This window comes from Indicator indicator, chromosome 1 (genome assembly GCF_027791375.1).
Source record: "Indicator indicator isolate 239-I01 chromosome 1, UM_Iind_1.1, whole genome shotgun sequence".
Lineage (NCBI taxonomy): Eukaryota > Metazoa > Chordata > Aves > Piciformes > Indicatoridae > Indicator > Indicator indicator.
Genome location: NC_072010.1, coordinates 91,467,845 through 91,488,253, shown reverse-complemented (window position 1 = coordinate 91,488,253; position 20,409 = coordinate 91,467,845). Strand labels below are relative to the sequence as shown.

The following is a 20,409-nucleotide window of genomic DNA, read 5'->3' as shown; positions in this document are numbered from 1 at the left end:
TTCACTTGAACTGAAGGAAACACTTCTGTCCTTTTAGGCTACCAGAGTACTTGACCAGGCTGGCCAGAAAGGTTGTGAAGTCTGCTACTCTGGAGCCTTTCAAAACCCACCTCAATGTGCTCCTGTGCAACCTGCTTTATGTGAACCTGCTTTAGAAGGGAGCTGGACAAGATGATCTCTGGAGGTCTCTTCCAACCCCTATCATTCTGTGTGATATATAAAAGCATGTCTTTCAGACCATCTGTGCCTCTGAGCACAGGATAGCATTGTGATACCTGAACCTGCCATGTCAAAGGAGAGATCAGCCTGTGCTAGGCGGTGTCGTAGTGCCACCAGAAAACCACTGCTTGAGCTTCGCCCTTTGACGCTTGCTTTGGTCAGCAGATGGTTGTGTCCTGCTATGTCCCAGCTCTCATATCCTTCCAGATCTCTGGATCAGAAAAGGGACACTCAGGTTGCCATTCTATAATTCTATGACACCACCACCAATGGGGTTCAGGAGGCCAAATTCCAAATGCACCTAGCAGTGAGGGGCTTATCACTGCCACCAGTAACACTCCTTGGGCCTACCTGGTCTGTCAGTGTAGATACACATCCTCATACTCAGCTGAAAGGAACCAAGGCATTACAAGTGGAGGACAAGCAGAGTGTCCTCATTGCAAATAAAGCCATCCACATTCTCAACTTCATTCAGAGGAAGGTGCACCTTGATATTTTGCCCTGTTTGAACCCACTCTACAGTTCCAGAGGGATGTTGAAAAACTTGGAAGCATCAACTAAGATGGTGAGACGCCTAGAGCACGTAACCTTGGAGAGAAGGTTATGGGAGCTGGGCTTGTACCTTGACAAAGAGAGGCTACTAGGCAGCATATTAGCAGCCTACACTTATTTCAAAGAGAATTTCAAAGTGATGGAGCCAAAGTCTCATATGTCCTAGTCATCCACAGGCTGTGGAGATGATGCAGAGAAGATGAAGCTCCTCGAATCAGGTAGAGCCATTCAAGAGCCAGAGCTAGTGCAGGCAAAATGAGACCGACCTGTCTCCTAAGTTTGCCTGGGATCGATAGCCAGAGGTCTCAGTTCAAGTCAAAGGTCAAGTGTTTTCACTGAGGTTCAGAAATTGTGGTAACTCTCTATGCAACAGAGGCTGCTCCAGGGATATCTCAGCTGTGCAGGGATGCTTTTAAATAGGTTCTGGCTCTAGCTTTGCATTATTTTCTTCCACGTCTCTGCATAATTCCCCTCCAAATGAATGTGGGACCATGACAATCCTAATCCATCCTCAGTGTTTAAACTTGGATCACAGCTAACACAAAGGGGCTGCAGACAGCAAGTAAACCACCATATGTTAAATAGCTTTGAGCATGTCCTAAGCCAAAACTTCCCTTCATCTGAATTCTGCAGAAATGTTGATATGGATGGAGATCTGAATCTTGTGTCTGGCTGATTCAAATACTCCTTCTAGTGTCAAACTCTTGTTGATGAGGGAGGACGGGCTGGCTGTTGGACTGCAACTGTTAGCTGCTGCCAGTTCCCAGCATTTCATCTGTCCAGCCTGCCACTTGCTCTGTTGTCACTGAAATAGCTGAAGCTGCAATGTCTATTTGACCTTCAGCTTTGCTGCTTGAACCAGTTCCTTCCTAACAGCTTGCTCTTGTTCCCAGTTTCACAGAAAACCAAGGCACTCAGCATAGCTATGGCCCAGACTAGGGCTTAGAAGCCAAGCTGTGAAAGAAAGGGGAAACTGAGGTGTGTAAGGAGACCCTGAAGATGAACTCCGCCTTGGTCCTTGCTCCTGGACCCATCAGTCACAAGAGCTCTGCTCCCCAGAAGCTGCCTCTATGTATATACATTCAAGCCTTGCATGTGAATGTGATTTAGTCCTCAAGAAAAATTTAGTCCTTTGGTGTCAGATGGTGGGTGCACAGGGAGGACAGTGGTGAGAACGAGCAGCCCATCTTGTAGTCCAAAATGAAACAAGAAGGCTGGGCAGTGGCAGCGCCGGCAGGAGAAGCCCCTCCTCTGCTGTCTGGACTATCTCCCAGAAGGGACAGCAAGGCCTGTGTAATCAGGCTCAGCTGGTAATCAGGCAGAGTCCTAACTAGCATAAAGACTAAATTATCCCTTAGTCCTTCCAGCTCAGGGGAAAGGATATTGATAGGGGAGGTGAGGATGGCTGCTGGACTGCAGCTGCCAGCAGCAGCCCATACAGACTGAGAAACATCTTTCCATCTAACCTGCTCCTCACCCCATTGTCATTCAAATAGCTGTTGCCTGGCATGCAAAGGGCCTCTACAAATCCCCAGTGCCCTGTTCAGCCCCACACCAGCACAGCTGCGGGCACCCTATGGCCCTTGGGGAGACATAATGCCATCTGTGTCACCAAGCTCACTGAGAGCTTGCTGAAGGCTCCACTGCCTGCTTGTTCATCTGTGTGGTTCCCCCGACTTTCTCCTCTTTATGAAAAAGTGGAGTAATGCCAGGCTGAGTCAGCTTGAAATGTGGGCCCAGCAGACATGACTAAACCTGAGCCCAACTGGCCAAGTAACCTGGTTTCCATCAGTTCTGGAAGAGTGTGCAGTATCCCAGTAGATCCATCCCTACCTATTAAATCATGGTCCTCACAGTTACACAACCATCTTTAAATCACAAGGTTTCAATAAAAAAATAGATTTGTGTGTGTTTGGTTGGGAGAGGGCATTCACATAGAATCACATAATGGTAGGGGTTTGAAGGGACCCCTGGAGATCATCTAGTCCAACCCTGCTGCTGAAGCAATCTAGAGCAGGTTGCACAGGAATGCAAAGCTTTGAAAGTCTCCAGAGAAGGAGACTCCACAACATCTCTAGGAAATCTGGTCCACTGCTCTGGCACCCTCAAAGTATTTTTTCATTGAAGTGAAACCTTCTGTGTTCTAATTTGCACCCACTTCCCCTTTTCGTATCACTGGGCACCACTGAAAAGAGCCCAGCTGCATCCTCTTGACCTCCACCCTTCAGATATTAATAAGCATTGACAAGATCCCCTCTCAGTCTTGTCTTTTTCAGGCTAAAAAACACCAGGTCTCTCTAAAACCCCAGCTACTTGTCAAAAAGTAGCTCCAGTCCCCTAATCATCTTTGAGACCTAACCTACATCTCGCATCAGGACACAACTGCTGGGACTTGGAGGAACTTTAGGTTTTAAAAATGGAAAGCCAAGACCTGGATTTCACACTAGTCGTTGCCTCAAAGGTCCTCTGACTCTCAGCTGCTCCTTCTCATACTGCAGCCACTATGTTGACTAAGCAAACACTGTTAATTAGGACCACACTGTAGCCCAGGCTTCTGAAAAGGTCTTTGTTAGAACACTACCCAACAAAACAAAGAGAAAGTCCTTCTTGAACTGGACCTGCTTTCTGATCCAGATTGTGATGTAGCCACTTGTGGCAGTTTAGGCTGGGTGCCCCCTGCCACTGCTACATGAGATACACCTCTGGTGTCCCAGGTACCCGTCCACTAGGGGTGGACACAGGAAACGGCGTATTTCTACCCATAAATCCTGCGCCCTATAAAGCCATCTGCAGAGTCATCCTCTTCCTCTTTCTTCCCTCTCTGCTCCCATGGGAGGTGCCCTCTCTTATCGGGTAATGCTGGGGGGGTATCTCAGGCCTCTTAGGCCTGATTAGGCCTAATGCCAGGAGGAAAATGGAGGGGGGGGGCAGTCTCAGACCTGGCCAGCCTGAGACTTGCCCAGCAGTGGGGGAGGGGGAGGAAGGAAGAGCCCTGAGGGATTGGGTAGACCCTCAGGTGGGAGGAAGGGAGGATTGGGAAGCTTTTGGGCACTGTGTGGGGGACTCTGTATGCTTTGGGATGTTCTTTTCCACTATGCTTTGTAGTTTGTAGTTTTTCTGTATTTTCACCAATTGCTTTTCCACTTAAACTTTCCATCACTCTCCAATCCGTTTGCATGTGTCATTCTTTTGTGCCTTTCGGGGCAAGAGATGTTCTGGCTGGCCTCAAACCAGCACACCACTTTAAACTGTTGACAGCACAGCTCAGGGAGCAGCCATCAGACAAATGGCGTTACGAGTCAGGAAGCTCTGAGCTGGCAAGGCAGGTAAGGAAGAACATCATAGAATGCTTTGGGTTTGAAGAGAACTTTAAATGCCATCTAGTCCAACCCCTCCTGTTGTGAGCAGCAATATCTTTCACTAGATCATGTTGCTCAGAGCCCTGTCCAACTTGATCTTGAATATTTCCAGGGACGTCCACTGCCTCTCTGGGCAACATGTTCCAATGTTTCACCATCACTATAAAAAAGTTCTTCCTTGTATCTAGTTTAAATCTGCCCTCTTTTACTTTAAAACCATTACACCTTGCCTTGTCACACAGGCCCTGTTAAAAAGTTTGTCCCCATCATTCTTACAGGCCCCCCTGTAAGTATTGACAGGCCACAATAAGGTCTCCTTGGAGCTTTCTCTTCTCAAGGCTGAACAACCCCAACTCTTTTAACATTTCTTTCCAGAAGAGGTGTTCCAGCCCTCTGCTCATTTTTGTGGCCTCCTCTGAAACTGCTCCAACAGGCCTATGTCTTTCCTGTGATGAGGCTCCAGATCTGGACATAGTACTCTAGGTGAGGTCTCACCACAGCAGCAGGGCAGAATCACGTCCCTTGACCACGCTGCTGGGAGTGTGAATGGCCTTCTGGGCTGCGAGCACACATCGCCAGCTCATAGCCAGCTTTTCACTCACTTTGTCAGGGCTGCTTTCAATCCCTTCATCTCCCAAACCATATCGATATTAGGGATTACCCCAACTAAGGTGCACAGCCTTGCATTCGGCCTTGTTGAACCTCATGAAGTTCACACAGGTCTATTTCTCAGGCTTGTCCAGCTCCCTCTGGATGGATCCCATATCTCAGGCTTGTCAACCACACCTCTCATCCTGGTGTCATCTGCAGACGTGCTGAGAGCATGCTCGATCCTGGTAATGTCACTGATGAAGATACTAAATAGCAGTAGTTGCAGTATGGACCCCTGAGGGACAGCACTTGTCACTGATCTTCACTTAGAGATATTCCATACAACATCACCGTTGCTGCTTCTCCCAGGCCCTCAGCAGGAGGCGGGCTGATCCAGCGGGCAGGACAGGAAGAACAGGCAAGGCAGGGCATGGGAGGCAGACCGGGCTCCCCCGTCACGGCGTGCCGTTGCCGGGGCAGGGCGGGCGGAGCGGGCAGCAGGCAGCTCCACTCACGGAGCGGTGGCTCCACCTGGCGGCCTGTGGCGGAAGCGGGGACCTGCCGGGAACACTGCCAAGGCCCTTACACCGCCGGGAAGGAGGGAGGAGGAGGAAATAGCGGTGGCGGATGGTTGTGTAGCCGTGATTTCCTAAACGAACGCACACATTCACAGAACCATAGGATCGTTTTGGTTGGAAAAGACCTTTAAGGTGGTTTAGACCAACCGTTAATGCAGCACTGCCAGGCCACCACTAAGCCATATTCCTCAGCACCACATCTCCATGTCCTTTAAATACCTCCAGGGATGGAGTTTGAACCACCTCCCTCGGGAGCCTGTTCCAGTGCTCGACAACCTATGCAGTGAAGGACTTTCTTCTAATATCCAATTTAAACCTCCCCTGGTGCAACTTGCAGTCATTTCCTCTGTCGTATCACTTTTACTAGGCAGAAGAGACTGACCCCCGCCTCACTGCAACCTCTTTTCAGGGAGTTGTAGACAGCAATGGGGTCTTCCCTCAGCCTCCTTTTGTCCAGACTAAACAATCCCAATTCCCTCAAGCTGCTCTCCACAAGACCTGTTTTCCAGACCCTTTAACATCTTTGTTGCCTGTCTCTGGACATTCTCCCGCACCATTTTTTTTTTTTTTGGTAGTGAAGGCCCCAAAAACTGACCCAGCACCCAAGGTGTGGCCTCCCCAGTGCTGATTACGCTTCCTTGGTCCTGCTGGCCAAGCTTTTCTGATACAGGTTAGGATGCTGTTCACCTTTGTGGCTACCTGGGCTCATGCTGGCTCATGTTCATCCAGCTATAGATGAACACCCCCAGATCTTCAGGGCAGTTTTCCTGCCACATTCCCTCAAGCCTGTAGCATTGCATGGGATTGTTGTGACCCAAATGCAGGATCTGGCACTTGGTCTATTTGTATTGCTGTGTGGGTAACAGCTGCCTGCATTGGTGTCTCAATAACTTTTGAGCTGGTTAGATAATTATATGAAACTGATTAGAAGATGAGGGTCTCAAATATGTGAAATAATACCTACAGACTTAGTAAGGAAAGGTGGACAGATAGAGGTGGAAGTTGGATTATTGAACCACACTGCAATCTCAGCCCTAGACAGACATCTTCATGAAGCAGGGGTTTGTCTACATTACACCATGAAAAAAAACATTGTCTATGTGTATGCTGACCAGAAAACCAGAAATTATGCACCATGAGTGGTGAGACACTGAAACAGGTTGCCCAGGGAAGTTGTGGCTAACCCCTACCTGGAAGTGTTCAAGGCCAAGTTGGACAGGGCTTTGAGAAACCAGACCTTGTGGAAGAGGACTCTGCTCATGACAGTGTGGTTGAAACTAGGTGGTCTTTAGGGTCCTTTCCAACCCAAACCATTCTATAAGTAAACGATTCTGCATTCTCCCTGTGCATCCCTCACCATTTGCTGCAGCAACTGGGTCCTGTGTTTGTACAGCACCTACCATGGGGGATGTCTCTCAGAGCCAGGCTTCTGCATGCTCTGAGAGTGCAAGATGGAGTATAATTGTTTGCTGTTTTCTTGTTCAAGGAAGCAGACCCTGCAGGACTTTAGGAATGGATCAAGAATAGAGAAGTCAAGGACAGCAGGCTGAAGAGAACAGGACAACCTTACTCAGAGGATGTGCTCATCCCAACACCTACTTTGCCTGTGTCTAAGGAGATGGAGTGATCAATTCCTGTCACCTGCAGCAGTAGGAACACCACCATGTAAGTGACATAGGGCTATATCCCACCATGTAGGAGACTCAAGAGGCCCTAGTACAGCCTGATGATCTGGTCACCCTGTAGTAGCTGCCTTCAGCCTTCTGTCAACTCCAAACTAAAGCAAAGTTACTTTCAAGCTTCAGAGCCTGGGTCCTGATTTAGACTTCTGCAGCTGCGCCCTTGGTCTACTAGAAGGAACAGGCTTGATCAGTTACAAAAAGATACCCTGGAAGAGACTTCATTAACTAGAATTTACTAATGTGTATATAGTTGATAGTTTGTAAGAAACTGTCAATGACTGGACATACACTGCTGACCAGCCCAGCCTAGCCATCACAAATCAGTCACTAATAGAAGAGAGCAGAATCCTATTATATTAATTATGTTGTATCATTTAAGAAGCTCTATCTAGTTAAATCTTGAAGGACCCTCAGGAGTTGGGCTCTGATCCAGGAAAACAGTGACCCACATGCTTAACTTCTATCACAAGGGCAGACCTAATGGGATGCAAAATTAAGCACAGTCCTAAGTGTTTTCTCTGGGTTCAGGGCTACACAGGCTAATGCTTCTGAGAAGGTCAAAATCTCACAGCACATCAGCATCAGTGGGGAGATGGATGGGGTGCTGCTTCCTAATTTTACTTATGCTAATAAATTCCCCATCTGTGTTCAATAATTTACAGGCAGAAAAATAATCCACCCTACTGTCACTGGGTAGCTTTGGATAGCAGCTGGTCATAGTGTTTGGTTCACTGGAGTTCAGTAAATGAGTCTTTCAGGGCCTGAGGACTATGGGCAGGTTTGGCTGCTCCTGCACCCTCTCCCTCGGTATCACACTCACCATGTTATCTTCATGATGCTTCCAGCAAATGCAGAGATTTAGAGCCTGATACTCAAGCAGTGGGCTCACTGACCACTCCAGCAAGATAAGAGCATCTGAGACACAGGCTAAGGAAGAAAATTTTGGATAAAAATAAAAATATATTGCAACTGAAGTACAAAATAAGTGCTTTCACTTGATAGAACAGTTCTATCAAATTAAAGCACAGTTGTGAAATCCTTTATTACAAGATCTGCACTGTCTGCCACTGGAGAGTTTTAAATGCATTTTTTAATTAGCACTTCAATTAATGTCATTGAGGGTCTGTCTGAGACATTTTTAGGTAGTCTTTGACATATGTAGTTATCTGGTTCATGCTATCAGCATAAATGTGTATGTCTATGACACATGGAAGTCAAAAGGACACACTTAAGTCTTAGGTACCTGCAGTCTTCAGCAGATTTGAAAAACACTACATACATCACTGAATCAGGGCCTCTTCCAATTCTTTTAGATGCCTAAACTCTGCTTTGTGGATCTGATCTGGACAAAGAGAAATCAGAATGAACTGTAAGAGCAAAAATAGAAGTTGCACATTTTCAGAAGACTAGTCTTAAATATCTAATTGCTGACCTAACCCCCCAAAATCTGCTAATGCAGCAGTGATCCAGAAATAACTGCAGCCTGAATTTGGTCTTTAAAAGGGCATCATGTTCATAAATCTGCAGGCTTTAACTCAGACAAAACAGTAATATAAGTAGTCCAGGAAAATACCACTTTCTGGCAAGGCAGGCATTTGTATCTTTGTCAAAAACATCCCAGATAGTGCAAGGAAAGCTCCATAATTCTCCTGGGGACCTCTCCCTCTGTACTAGATTGAAATAGAAAGAAAAAACAAACCACACAGGAAGGAAAAAAAAAAAAGTCAGGAAAAAGGTTTTGACCAGGGATTTTTTTGTTATTAATCTTAAGCTACCTTTGTTTCTTTCTGCTGGCTGGTAAGAACGGAGCACAGTCTGCTGTGCCAGATCATTTTAGATCCTCTCTTCACATATGACATTTGCCTAACTGTGCTAACTAACAGTATCTCCGTCTCAAGTTACTCCATCCCTGCCCTGTATATCCACACCTGCTAATCTGGGTAGCTTTGTAGGAGCTTAGTTGCAGCCTTCTGCATGCAAATGCTTCACATAGCCACAACGTGGGGCTCCCGAGAGGTGGGGTAGCTGAGTCTGCGGTGCTGGCTCTTGACACTGTGCACGTGTTCTGAGACAGAAGAAGATGAAGAACACCAATATGCAGCCTCACTTCATACCTAAAACCTGTCACATTCTCCAAGCTGATTTGTAACACCTGCCCACCTGCCTCCAGCCTTCACTAGTGCTATAGCACTCAGTAAGAAACCTTCTGAGAACGACATCAAAGTTTGCTCTCCCTGTCATGCCGTGAGCAATGTCTGAATTTTGGCCTCAGGCTGGCATCTGGGGTTCTAATCTTGTCTTTGGTACAACTCTGAATAGAATGTACCACATTGTACAACTGCCAGCTGTACAATTACATCCAAAGTCTTATCTGGTGAAGTAGTAATGTCCTAGTTTTTTAAATCCTCCTTACCTGCAGTGCCAACTAAAACACACTTGAAAAAAACTCTTCACAGATGTGGAAATAGCCAGTCCCCCACAGGGATGTAATGGCTCATGCTTTCCTAGCACCATCAGAGAAAGCCACACACCCCCTAGAGCTTACACTTGAAACCAGGCAACATATCTCCTGAGCACCCCCTTTTGCCAGTCCCCTTTTCCCCCAGGCTGTTTTTCTGTGCTCTATAACTAGCAACCTCCAGGTCCCATCTGCTAGCAGGTTAAAAAAAGAAAAGCCATGCTTTGGCACAAAGCTGCTAGGACCTAGCTTGCATAGACACAGCATCTCTCTTTTTTCCAGGAAAGTGCTAGGTGCATGTTTTGCAGCGTGCTGGGGTGTTTTTCCTCCAGATTTCTCAGGACAGGGTTGGTGCAGGAGGCTGCTGCCAAGATCTCTCCTTCTAGCATGGCTCCTCTGAGCATTCAGCTTGAGCAGGTGGAACCTCAGCCTCTCATCATCTTTCTACAGCAGCCATGGCCAATGGGCTAGATGGAAGCACAGCTCATGGCTTGTGAGACTGAGTGCTCTGTCCCTGAATGAGAAGACTCCTCAGCAACACAAGCCTGTATCTCTTCAAGCACAAGTGACAATTTCTAAAAAAGAGTCAAAAGGAGCTGTGATTTTTCTTCCAGCTAAACAGCTGCCAGCCACCCTGCATTTCAGGTAGCAGCTCATTTTCAGTAAGGCAGAGACATGCTTCTTCCCACTGTCAGCAGCAGCAGGAACTTTCTTCTATCCCTAAGGAGTAAGGCAAAGTCTCCACCTTTTTGCTAGCCTCCACCATATAGTTTGTGATTTTCAGGTCCTTTTGTGGCTCTTGAAGGCAGGTTTCCTGCTGTTACTCAAGCATTTCCACCTTCCAGTTTCAAACCAAGAGGTTTTAACAGAGATTTCCCTCTTCTGTGCCTGCAGGTAAAAGCTTGAGCACAGGCACCAAGAAGCTGCCATGGCAGGGGTGAAAAAAAATCACAAACAATACACTTTTCAGGTCTCCAGTTTTCTAGGCTGGCTTTATTATCTGAGGAAAGGGGACACCAGAGTCGTTATTCTTGAATTTTGGGGAATGCTGTGCAACTGCTTTATCATCTGAGGAGGGGACACCAGAGTCATTACTCTTGAATTTTGGGGATTCAGTTACCTACCAACATCCACAGTTGTTTCTTGCCAGTGAGACCTTTTTACATTGCAGAATTTGAATAAAAAAAAAAAAAAAAAAAAAAAAAGCCTGGCATTAAAAAAAAAGGTCATGAACAGACCGTGCATAAGTGACTACCCGTAAGATATAAGCATTGTCTAGAAATCTACTCTAGGAATACAAGTGTCTGATAGGTGCCAGCAGGAGAGATTCAGTGCTGTCTTAGACTGTACAAAGTCCAAACAGAGAAGAGAGAGGTCAAAATGGAGCAGAAATTCAAGAGCAGCAAATCCTTTCTGTCCCCTTACAAGATTAAGGAGTGCTCTAACCTTGTCCAGCTCATCATCTGAAAGGAATGAAGTTCCCAGTGGCACAGTGAGCTCACCCCATCGCTTCCCAGCCCTGCCAGCTGAGCCCCTGCAGGCATCACAATCCGGACAGGAGAGGGGGAAGATTTCAAGGGGGAGGATGGGAGCGAAGTAGAGCTGAGTTGCCACTCCAGTGCAACAGGTGTAAATCTGCTGGGCACAGCTCTGTCGGCAGCAGCCAGCGCTGCGTCGCTAAATTAAACATTCCTCCGGTCATCAAGATGCTATTGAATATACCACTGCTCTCATAGTTAGGAGAAATCCGAGGTGCAAGTGGCGCCCTAGAGCTGGCCAGCTCAACCCTGTCTGGTGCAGGATCTTTGTTTAAGACCCTGGCCCCAGAAGTGCGAGTGGGAGCAGCACTGGTGGTTAATGCGTGCAGGGGAGCGCTCAGGCAGAGACACAGGTCTGTGCTCGAACATACCGATCATGGCCAAATCTAGGCAGCAGTCCAGTGATCTTACCTCCTCCAAGAAAAAGGCAGGGAAGGGAGCAGTGGAAATGGCCAGACTGTATGTGCCCTGAGGGTTTCCAGAAGGGATCATACTCTGACAGACCATGTGGTTTATTTCTTTTACTTTAGTAATTACTATTTCTGTATTGGCAATTGCTGTAGTCCCTGGGCCAGAACTGAGCCTGCACCCATTTTCACACCTCAGGTCTTGGTGGGGCTGACTTTGGGCCATGCTTTCCCACTGGCTCAGGGCTTGGCTGTGAATCACTGGGTTTTCACAGTGATCACCACAGCAGGTTGCCTTCAGATGTCCCTTGTCAGACCCCTGTGTGAAGCAGCAGGTTTGTCTGCTCCAAGCATTTCTCCTTTTGCTTTGCATTTTCACTTTGTTGCTGTTCTTCCCATCCACACCGATGGGCCCATTTTCATGTGGCTCCAAAGCCCTTTCTTGCCATACCAAGACTGCTGGAACAGTCCTGGTTTTGACCTTCTAAAGTACTTTTGACCTGTATAAGACACAGGTGGCAGACTTCCCAAAGACAGGAAGATGCAACAATCCCCATAAGGCAGCAGAGAGCAACTTTGCTTATAGAGACTGTGGTGGGTTGAAATTACCCCCCAACTAATTTGGAGAAACTACCCCCAGAATAAAATTGCCAGACTAGCTCAGAAGGTTTTGGAAGCAAATGAAGCTATATTTACAAGCAAATTACAATCTAGAAATACGAAATGCAATGAATATGTACAAAATATACAATATATGTACTATATATATATATATTTTTTTTTTTTTACAACTTATAAACAACACAGAAACTCCTCAGACCCCCCCCTGGATGGATCCAGGGGACCTGTTCACCTCCTTCCCCACTCCCTCCATCCTTACTCTTACCTCACACAGTAGTGAAAACAGAGATACCCCTGGCAAGGCCACACAAGGGAGAGAGAGGAAAGTTGCAAGCAGAAGCAACAGGAGAAGGAAAGAGAGAAAGAACTGTTTATGCCTCTGCTCTATATTCCCATTAGCAAGCCAATGAATTATATAGGCCTTATTGTTATTTTCCTTTTACATCCAATGGTAATTTATTTTCAGTCTTTGCAGTCAGGGACTAGGATAAAGTTCCCTCTTCAAACAATGTCTAAAAACAATAAGACTACAAGATGTTTTTTGGTATGTCAGAGCCTCTACATGGGTTAGATTGAAGTCAGGACTCCTGCATCATCTCACTGACCTTCCTTTACAACTTCCCTATAATTTTGTGCAAGTGCTTTTTGTCTGTGCTGTATTTTCCTCAAAAAAAAAAAAAAAAAAAAAGTCCATGTCAGAAAATGGGAGGGTTTATTGCATCTTGTCACATGGCAGGTCTCATAGCATTGCAGGAAAAATATGCAAAGCATCAAGTGCTGTAAAGATCACTGACAGCTTAAAATAGAAAAAAGGGAGAAAGTACAAATGATACAACGTCTCTGCCTTGTACTTGCCATCACTGACATTACTGATCAGAGTACAGGCAGTGTAAAGCACCATGAAGGACTTGCCACCTTTCAGGGCTGAAGGAAAGAGAGGGAAAACTAGGCTTTCTTACACTGCAGAGCTTTCCTCAAGGTGACAGCAATCCTCTTGATCTCCTTAGAAAGGCTCCCACCCTAATGACAGTAGTAGTTACTAGGCGATATGACCTTGCTTGGCTTGCTAGTGGCAAGAGGCGTATTTTCTGAATAGTCCTATCTTGCAAAACATATGAGGTCTTAGAAGCTTGAAAAGAGATTAGCTAAAGCAGAACCTTAAATCCTGAAGCCCTGGAAAAAAAAAATAAAAAGGCTCACTGAAGCATTTGGATCAGCAGTGGCTGGGGACCTCTCTTACCACATAAGCTAGAAAGGACAACGAAGGTGAGAGCAGCCAGGATGGAAGAGTGCTGCAGCAGCAGCCAGGATGGAAGAGTAGCAAGCAGATATACCTAACCTATAATACTAGTAGGAAAAAAAAATTCAACAAGAAGGAGATTCAAAGAATGTCCCCACTCAGCATTTCCTCAGCCCAAAGTGAAGGGAACTGTTTTGAGTACTTCTGTTGTATTGCCATCACTGGCTGCCTGGCCTCACAAAATTCAAAGACACAAAGTAATATCCTACTTCTATGCATGTCAAGGGTTTTGCAGCCTCCTTCCCTGGAGCCAGGACTTTGAACAAAGAGCCTAGAATAATGGCTAAACTCATAGCAAGCTTTTCCTTTAATTCTGTGAAGTGTTGGGGCCAGTTTTGACAATTTTGAACAACATGAGCATCTGCCCAGGTGGATGGGCATTGAGGCATGCTAGCTGATTTCTTAAAGGTCTTTCAGGTGGATGGCAGGATGGTTTGCCAGGGAAGAGTACCATACTGATTTCTGGAGGCTGGACTGAAAGACAGTTAAGGAGTCAAAACTGAGAAGTCCAGCCTTGCAGTCAGCTTATGAAAGACTAACAGATGCCATCTTTGCCAGGGAATGAGCTGGAGGACATATGTTCCAGGACAGAGTGCTGGCCATGTCAATACTTTGCATGGCCACAGAAACAGGCAGCTAAATAGAATCAGGAAGAACTTGGACTATGCAGAAAGATAGCACAGTAGTACTGAATGCAAAATTTAAGATTTCAGAGAAGCTCTTTGTCCCCCTCATCTTCTCCTGTGAGGAAGGGCTATTGTTCCTGTCCTTCAGGGGAGGATCTGGCACAGAGAAACCTGATGTTAGTGTCCTGTAGGATATCCAACAAAACTCAGACTCCTCAAATCCATGAAATCTACACATCATCCCTTTCTTGACCATGAGTCCAAATCAAAATTCACAGTCTAAATGTGGATGGACAGCTTTGAACTTGCAAAATTTGCTCCTGGGGCCAAGGCAGACATGTTTCAGTGTGCTGCTATTGAGACTTAGAGAGATGAAGAAAAGATACATTACTCAGGGCATTTGTCAGGGTGTGGAAGGTTCTGCTTTTATCCTAGCCCTGATGCTGGCACCCTACATCATCCTTGGGGAAAAAAAGTATTTCTGTTCAGACTTACGTATTTAATCACCATTTTGAACATCCCAAAATGTGAATCCAGGACTACAGATCTTTATTGTCAGGGTTACAAGGAGAACATCCTTTAACTGAATTTAATTTGATTTAAGTAATTGAGGCAATTCACACTTGGAGGAATTAATCCTGAATGCCTCCATAAGTTCATCGTTTTGAGTCAAACAAATTCTGCTTCCTGGGAAGCATACAGCCATTTAGACCATTTCTGACAGTGGACAAGGTATCTTGAATTACAGAGAGATGCAGCTAGAGCTAGAATACCACAGAAAATATCCATTGGATTTAGTACCAACAGGTCTATGGAGAATTTGAGTGGAGAGACAAAGGGATGTCACTATGACATCCACTGTCAATCTGCTGGAGGAATTCCCTTTGGAACAGAGGTGAAGACCAATAATCACAGATCTTTGCTACTTATGACATACACATAAACCAGATGGGTCTAAGGCTAGCAAGGTAACATTGTGAATAAACCCCCTTTTTTCTTCCTTTTATGGCAGAAAGAAAAAAAATTAAATGGGACTGTATCTATTTTTAGGTAGATTAAAAAGTTATTCATACTAGAGAGATAGCACCTCAAATAAAACTTGAGTGATATGAAACTGGAGCAACTGCTGAAGACCTGCAAGAATGAAAGGAGGGCAGGAGCCTAGAAAAGCAGTTTTGAAGTGCTGTGAGCATTTCACTTCTACTGCCCTGTCTGATGTATATTTGCATTAAAACACACTTTGATGTCAGTAAAAGCCTGTTCCTGCACCCAAAATCCATGGACTCCTGGTCATCTGCATATTTAGTCCCTAGCTAGGAGTATTTACCCTATCACCAATGACCCCTCCCCAGGACAGAAGGGGAATCAGGAGGAGAAGACCTACAGGTTGAAATGAGAAAAGATTTAATGAAGGAGCCAAATTAATGCCAACATAATTAGGATGTTCCTGCTGACTGCAGGGAAGTCGGACTAGATGACCTTTGGAGGTCCCTTCCAGCCCAGACCAGTCTATGATTCTATGATAAGCACAAGATATATGAAGTCACACTCACTCCAGCAGAAGTGCAGCAGCCACATTACCCAGAAAGGCAGCTCTCAAGAGCAGGAGAAGGTAAGGAGGAACAGGGGGAAAAAAAATCCAACAAGAGGCTGCTCTCTCCATAGTGGGTACTCAGTGTGATGCTCATAGTCTGAGATGCTCATGTAGCCAACTCAAGTCAGCTGTCCTGGCTGACTCAGAAGTGCTGATGGCCTGCAGCTCATGGCTGGCCTTGGATTCTCTCCCAACAAAACCAGGACATCATTCCACAAGCTTGGTTGTGCATTTTACAGCTTAATCATTCAGCAAAAACCCAGCCAGCAATTGCCACCCACTGTGACACAAGTCTTGCCTCTCCCACTAAAAGCAATCAGACTTACCCAAGTTTGTCACATCTCCGTCTAGAAACAACCTCCTCTGAAAGACACTTCAGTAGGGAGTGAACTTCTGAGGCTGTCTTGCTTTGCTTTGACCCAGAATCCTCAGGCTTCATCATTAATTGCAAGCAAACATTGAACTTCTGAAAACGCATGGCCAGAAACTAAGAAGAGGATTTGGAAATAGGACACCACTATGAAAACTGTTGGCTGCAGAGATTCCATCAGTATATCATGGGCTGTTCAGGCTGTAAGTGAAAGTTGAAGAGCAGGTGTGCTCCTATGTCACCCAGGAGATGGGCATAATTGCTAAGTAATACTCATCCTTTGCCCCAAGCATTGAAATACTCCAGCTATACAGTGGGAGCAGCTGGTTGGGAAGAGAGTTGCATGCATCAAAAAGGGACATCCATTTCCTTCCCATTGGGAAAGGAGCAAGGCTGTCATGGAGCTACGTGCAAGGGGGAGGCCTGATGAGGCCATGTGCCTGCACATCACTTTGGCAGCAGGGGGAGAATCATAGCCCCTGGCAAGCTCTTCTCTGCCAGTCCCTCAGCATGCCTTCTCCAGCAGATCCACGTCAGCCCGGGTGCTGGCATGCGGTCAGCTGGCGTGCTTCCATCTGCCTGTCGCTGCCAGTCACAGGGCAGTAGTGACACCTCGGTCAGAGGGGGAGAAGAGGTGAAAGAGTGTGCCACCCAACCATTCCCCCCAGCAGCGTGATGCAGGTGATGCAGCAAAGCAGCAGCTGGCACTGAGCTCCCCAGGGAAGGGGGAACCAGCTACCATTCCTAGAAAATTAAGAGGAAGGAATATGTTGGACTACCTGCTGAGAAATGCAACAGGGGTGTGAGAAAGCTGTGCTTAGGCTCAGGGGGCAGGTCCCATTGGCTGGGAGGCCAAGCAGTGATGGTGGAGTATGTCCATCATCTAAGGAGAGCTCTGCCTCCTGCCTCAGAATTTTCACCAGCCTGGGCACGTGGCTCCTGTCCTTCATCCCCCTTAGTATGATAAGGTTTTGACCACTCACTAGCAACATCCTGGGGCTCAGTAACTGCTGTGAGCATGTGAGGTTGCAATATATGCTGCCCTCCACTTTGGGATCACACATCCAAGTGCCAGCAATTCTCTTGGTACTCCATAAGCAAAGAAGGTGCTTCAGAAAAGAGTTTAAATATCAAGCAGAAGCTTTGGCCAGTGCCTTGGGAGAGAGGAGGAGTGGGGGGGTGCGGAGGGTGTCCCATGAGGGCTCACCTCCTTTGCTGCTGTGGAAAGGGGACTTCTCCTCTGGCAGTGCAGATGAGGCTCTGAAACTATTTAGCCTGAGCTGCTATCCAAAGCCTAATCACTGTGATGCCCAAGGGGTTACAAAGAGAGTAACCCTTATTAAAAAATGCAGTAAATACCTTCTATTTTTGTGATGCCCTAGTAGGACAGGTTGTGCCTTGGTTCTCTGTACTAGTGAAGCCTGCCCGTTTGCAAGCCCTGCCTGTGTATTCCCATCTTCAACTCCCTCCCTCTTGCTCACTCCCTCTCTCTCAGATGATGTAGAGTGCCAGCAAGTCCCTCAGTGGTGTCATATCTGTCCTTTTTATTCATTGCAGGGTTTATTTTTAGCCTGAAACAACTGCTTCCTAAAAATGGAGTTCCTAATGACACGGGAGCTGGACACAGCTATGTAAGGTATCCAGGGCTTGGCCTGACAGCTTCTCCTGTCTGTCTCTTTGTTGTGAGCCCAGGACAGCAAGTTTGCTGCTCCCCACCAGCCTTCCAGCGTTTGGGCTGATCACTAGGAAGGCAGCAGAAAGAGAAACTCAGTTTGAACTTCACCTGGAGTCTTTGTTCTCCCCCTTTTCCCAAATTAAGAAGGAGAGGGACATTTACCTGCCCTCTGCTGCTCTCCAAGGGCTCCCCTATGAAGGTGATTTGCTGGATCCTGGCAGGTTTTTACCTGCTTTTCTGCTGCAAAGCAGAAGAGGGACTGAATTTCCCCACTTATGATGGGAAAGACCGAGTGATCGACCTGAATGAGAAGAATTACAAGCAGGCCCTGAAGAAGTATGACATGCTCTGCCTGCTCTTCCATGAGCCTGTGGGCTCTGACAAGGTCTCCCAGAAGCAGTTCCAGATGACAGAGATGGTCCTGGAGGTAAGCACTGCTTCATGTCCCAGCCGGGGTCAATACCACAGGGATGCTTGGAGACGTGGGATAGGACAGTCAAAGGGTCTTGTGCAGGGCAGTGTTGAGTGCCCAAAAGTTTAGCGTTTTTTTCCTTGGATTTAAGTTAGCTGCTGAGTTCTGTAAAGCCTAAGAAAAAGACTCTTTTGTGCTCTTTTGAGTTGTTTGCTGAGAAATTGTCTTTCTGGATTGTGTGTAGAAATCCAGGCAATAGCAAGTAACCTTGCCAACCTTTTCAACATGAACTCAGCTGAGCTTTCCCAAATCTCAGCACAGACCTTAGTCTATAACTTGAAATGTTTAGATCCTTTCTTATTCCATGCAAGCCAGTATCCCTCTCGTATTCTGGATTCAGTCCCATTTTTTATCCCACTGGGAATAATCAGCCAAGAAGCCTTAACAAACCATGCTGCAAATGGGCGTCCTAGCTGCCCACCTCAAAAGCTCCCTGTTGGTGCAGCATTAAATCCCTTTTTGTTTTCCTGGCATTTGGTTGCCTACTTGGAATCAGTCTGTAGCCTCTTGTTAATGCAACCATTCGCTTCTGTGCTGAAACAACAACAACCAAAAAAATGGTGTTAATTATTTGGTGAAAGAATGATTAATTAATCTTCAGTAAAATAAACCACTGTAAAAATCGTGAAGTAGATTCATAGCATTCTTGTAGCGTAGCTGTAAGCTAGGGAATCATAGAGATGGAAGCCTGGATTGTTAGGTGCTTTTTTCCTTCCAGGAGCTTAGAAATACTCCCCACTGATTAAAAGATACATTTGGGAAGAAAGTAAGAATTGCAGAAGAGGCACATAAACTTTATATATCAAATCCAGAGAGAAAATGCTTTGCACCTCTAGGAGTATAGCAAATGTGAATTAGAAACTACAGTTGCTGAGAGCTAGGGCCTGAAACAGTCTAATGTCAAGTTCAGAGTCCACTCACCTCCTCATTAAGCCCGGCAACAAGAAAGATTCAAAAACTAACCATATTTTACTCACCTGTCAGGAAACAGTTACTAGCTCCAGGTGAGCAGTAAAATAACAATTGAAAAAGGAAAAAAGAAAAGAAAGAATAACACTGAAACTCCTGTTGGAATGTGTAAGCTTGGTAGCACAACTGCATTTCTACTTAATAGGAGAGTTGTTTTATGCTGAATAGATGGCAAGTGATTGCTAAATATGTATTTATAGAAATCTGCCAGAAGCAGGTATTTGTTGTGTATTATCAGTTTTAGTCTCCATGATATCTATACCCACATTAACCATTATCAAGGGTGTGATGACTACAACACCATCTGGCTTAAAGCTTTTATTCTGCAGGGTTTGATTCAGCCATGAGTACATTAGCTTAGGACTCCAGTGATTTGGTTTCTAATTGCTTCTCTGCCATGGACTTCTTATGTGACCTTGGGCAAGAGATTGAGGATTAGATCTGCAGCAGACTTTACATAGTGGTAGTGCTCCAGTCCTCTCACGTTCAGCTACTGGCTAACTGTGCCATGCAACAACTGGCACCTATGGCTTTGACCTCAACATTTCCCAAGCATTTGCAATGCTGATTCAGTGCATGTTTCAACGTTTCACAGCCTCCCCCACCCCAAACTGGGAACTGCAGCAGCAGCAATTCGACAGCTCAAGCACCAGAGTAATCTGCAGACTGAGCACTTCTTTGCCTCTGTTACCTGAGGGAAGCAGACAGAGGGAGGGTCTCAGAAGGCAACAAAGATAGGATGTGTCTTTTCCTGCATAAGACACTGCCTAGAAAGGTGCTAGTGCTCCCCAAATCTGTACTAGCTCAAGCACCTCTCCTCACAGCCAAAACTGGGAAATGGCCACTTGGGAAGGCTTTGTGTATCTAATTTCAGTAGAGGGTTCAGGGCTGAGTGCTAAAGGTTCTTTATGCCTGAAATAAGGTACCTAAGAAACAAATAGTCCTTTCTCTGCAGGCCAGCTGGGGAGTTCCCAGCTTAGGTTGCTGCCTGTGGTAAGATGCCTTTCTGGAGCATCTCACATTTTTCCATCTTACTGCACTGGGAATTTACCTACTGACTTACAACATGAGATGTTGCTTCCACAGCCTGGGCAACATCATGTCCTTAGCCTCCCATCCATAAAATGGCACTGGTCTCCATCACTACTACTAATAGGGAGCCTTCATCCAAAACACAGGTGGGTGTGAAACTAAGCAAAGATCTAAGCTGGGTGGTTGAGGGTTGTGTCCTGCTTCCTGATGAGACTACATGTATATATGGATGCTAAGTCCAGAAGAAAAACAGATTCTCTGCCTTTTCTGTTTCTCCCACATGTATCTTTCTAATTCTAAGGAGCAGAAGAAGTATTTTAGACACTAAAAAAAAGAACAAGAGAGATACAGTGCCCAGGATCTGCA

At 46.0% G+C, this 20,409-nt stretch overlaps 1 protein-coding gene across 1 annotated transcript in view; it reads left to right on the top strand.

Annotated features, from left to right (window-relative positions):
* The first annotated feature begins 17,763 nt into the window (after window positions 1-17,763).
* CASQ2 (calsequestrin 2) overlaps window positions 17,764-20,409 on the top strand; it is a 36,158-nt gene continuing 33,512 nt past the window's right edge. Inside the window, exon 1 of the mRNA XM_054383942.1 lies at window positions 17,764-17,997. Coding sequence (XP_054239917.1) covers window positions 17,764-17,997 — 234 coding nt within the window. The remainder of the gene's footprint in view (window positions 17,998-20,409) is intronic.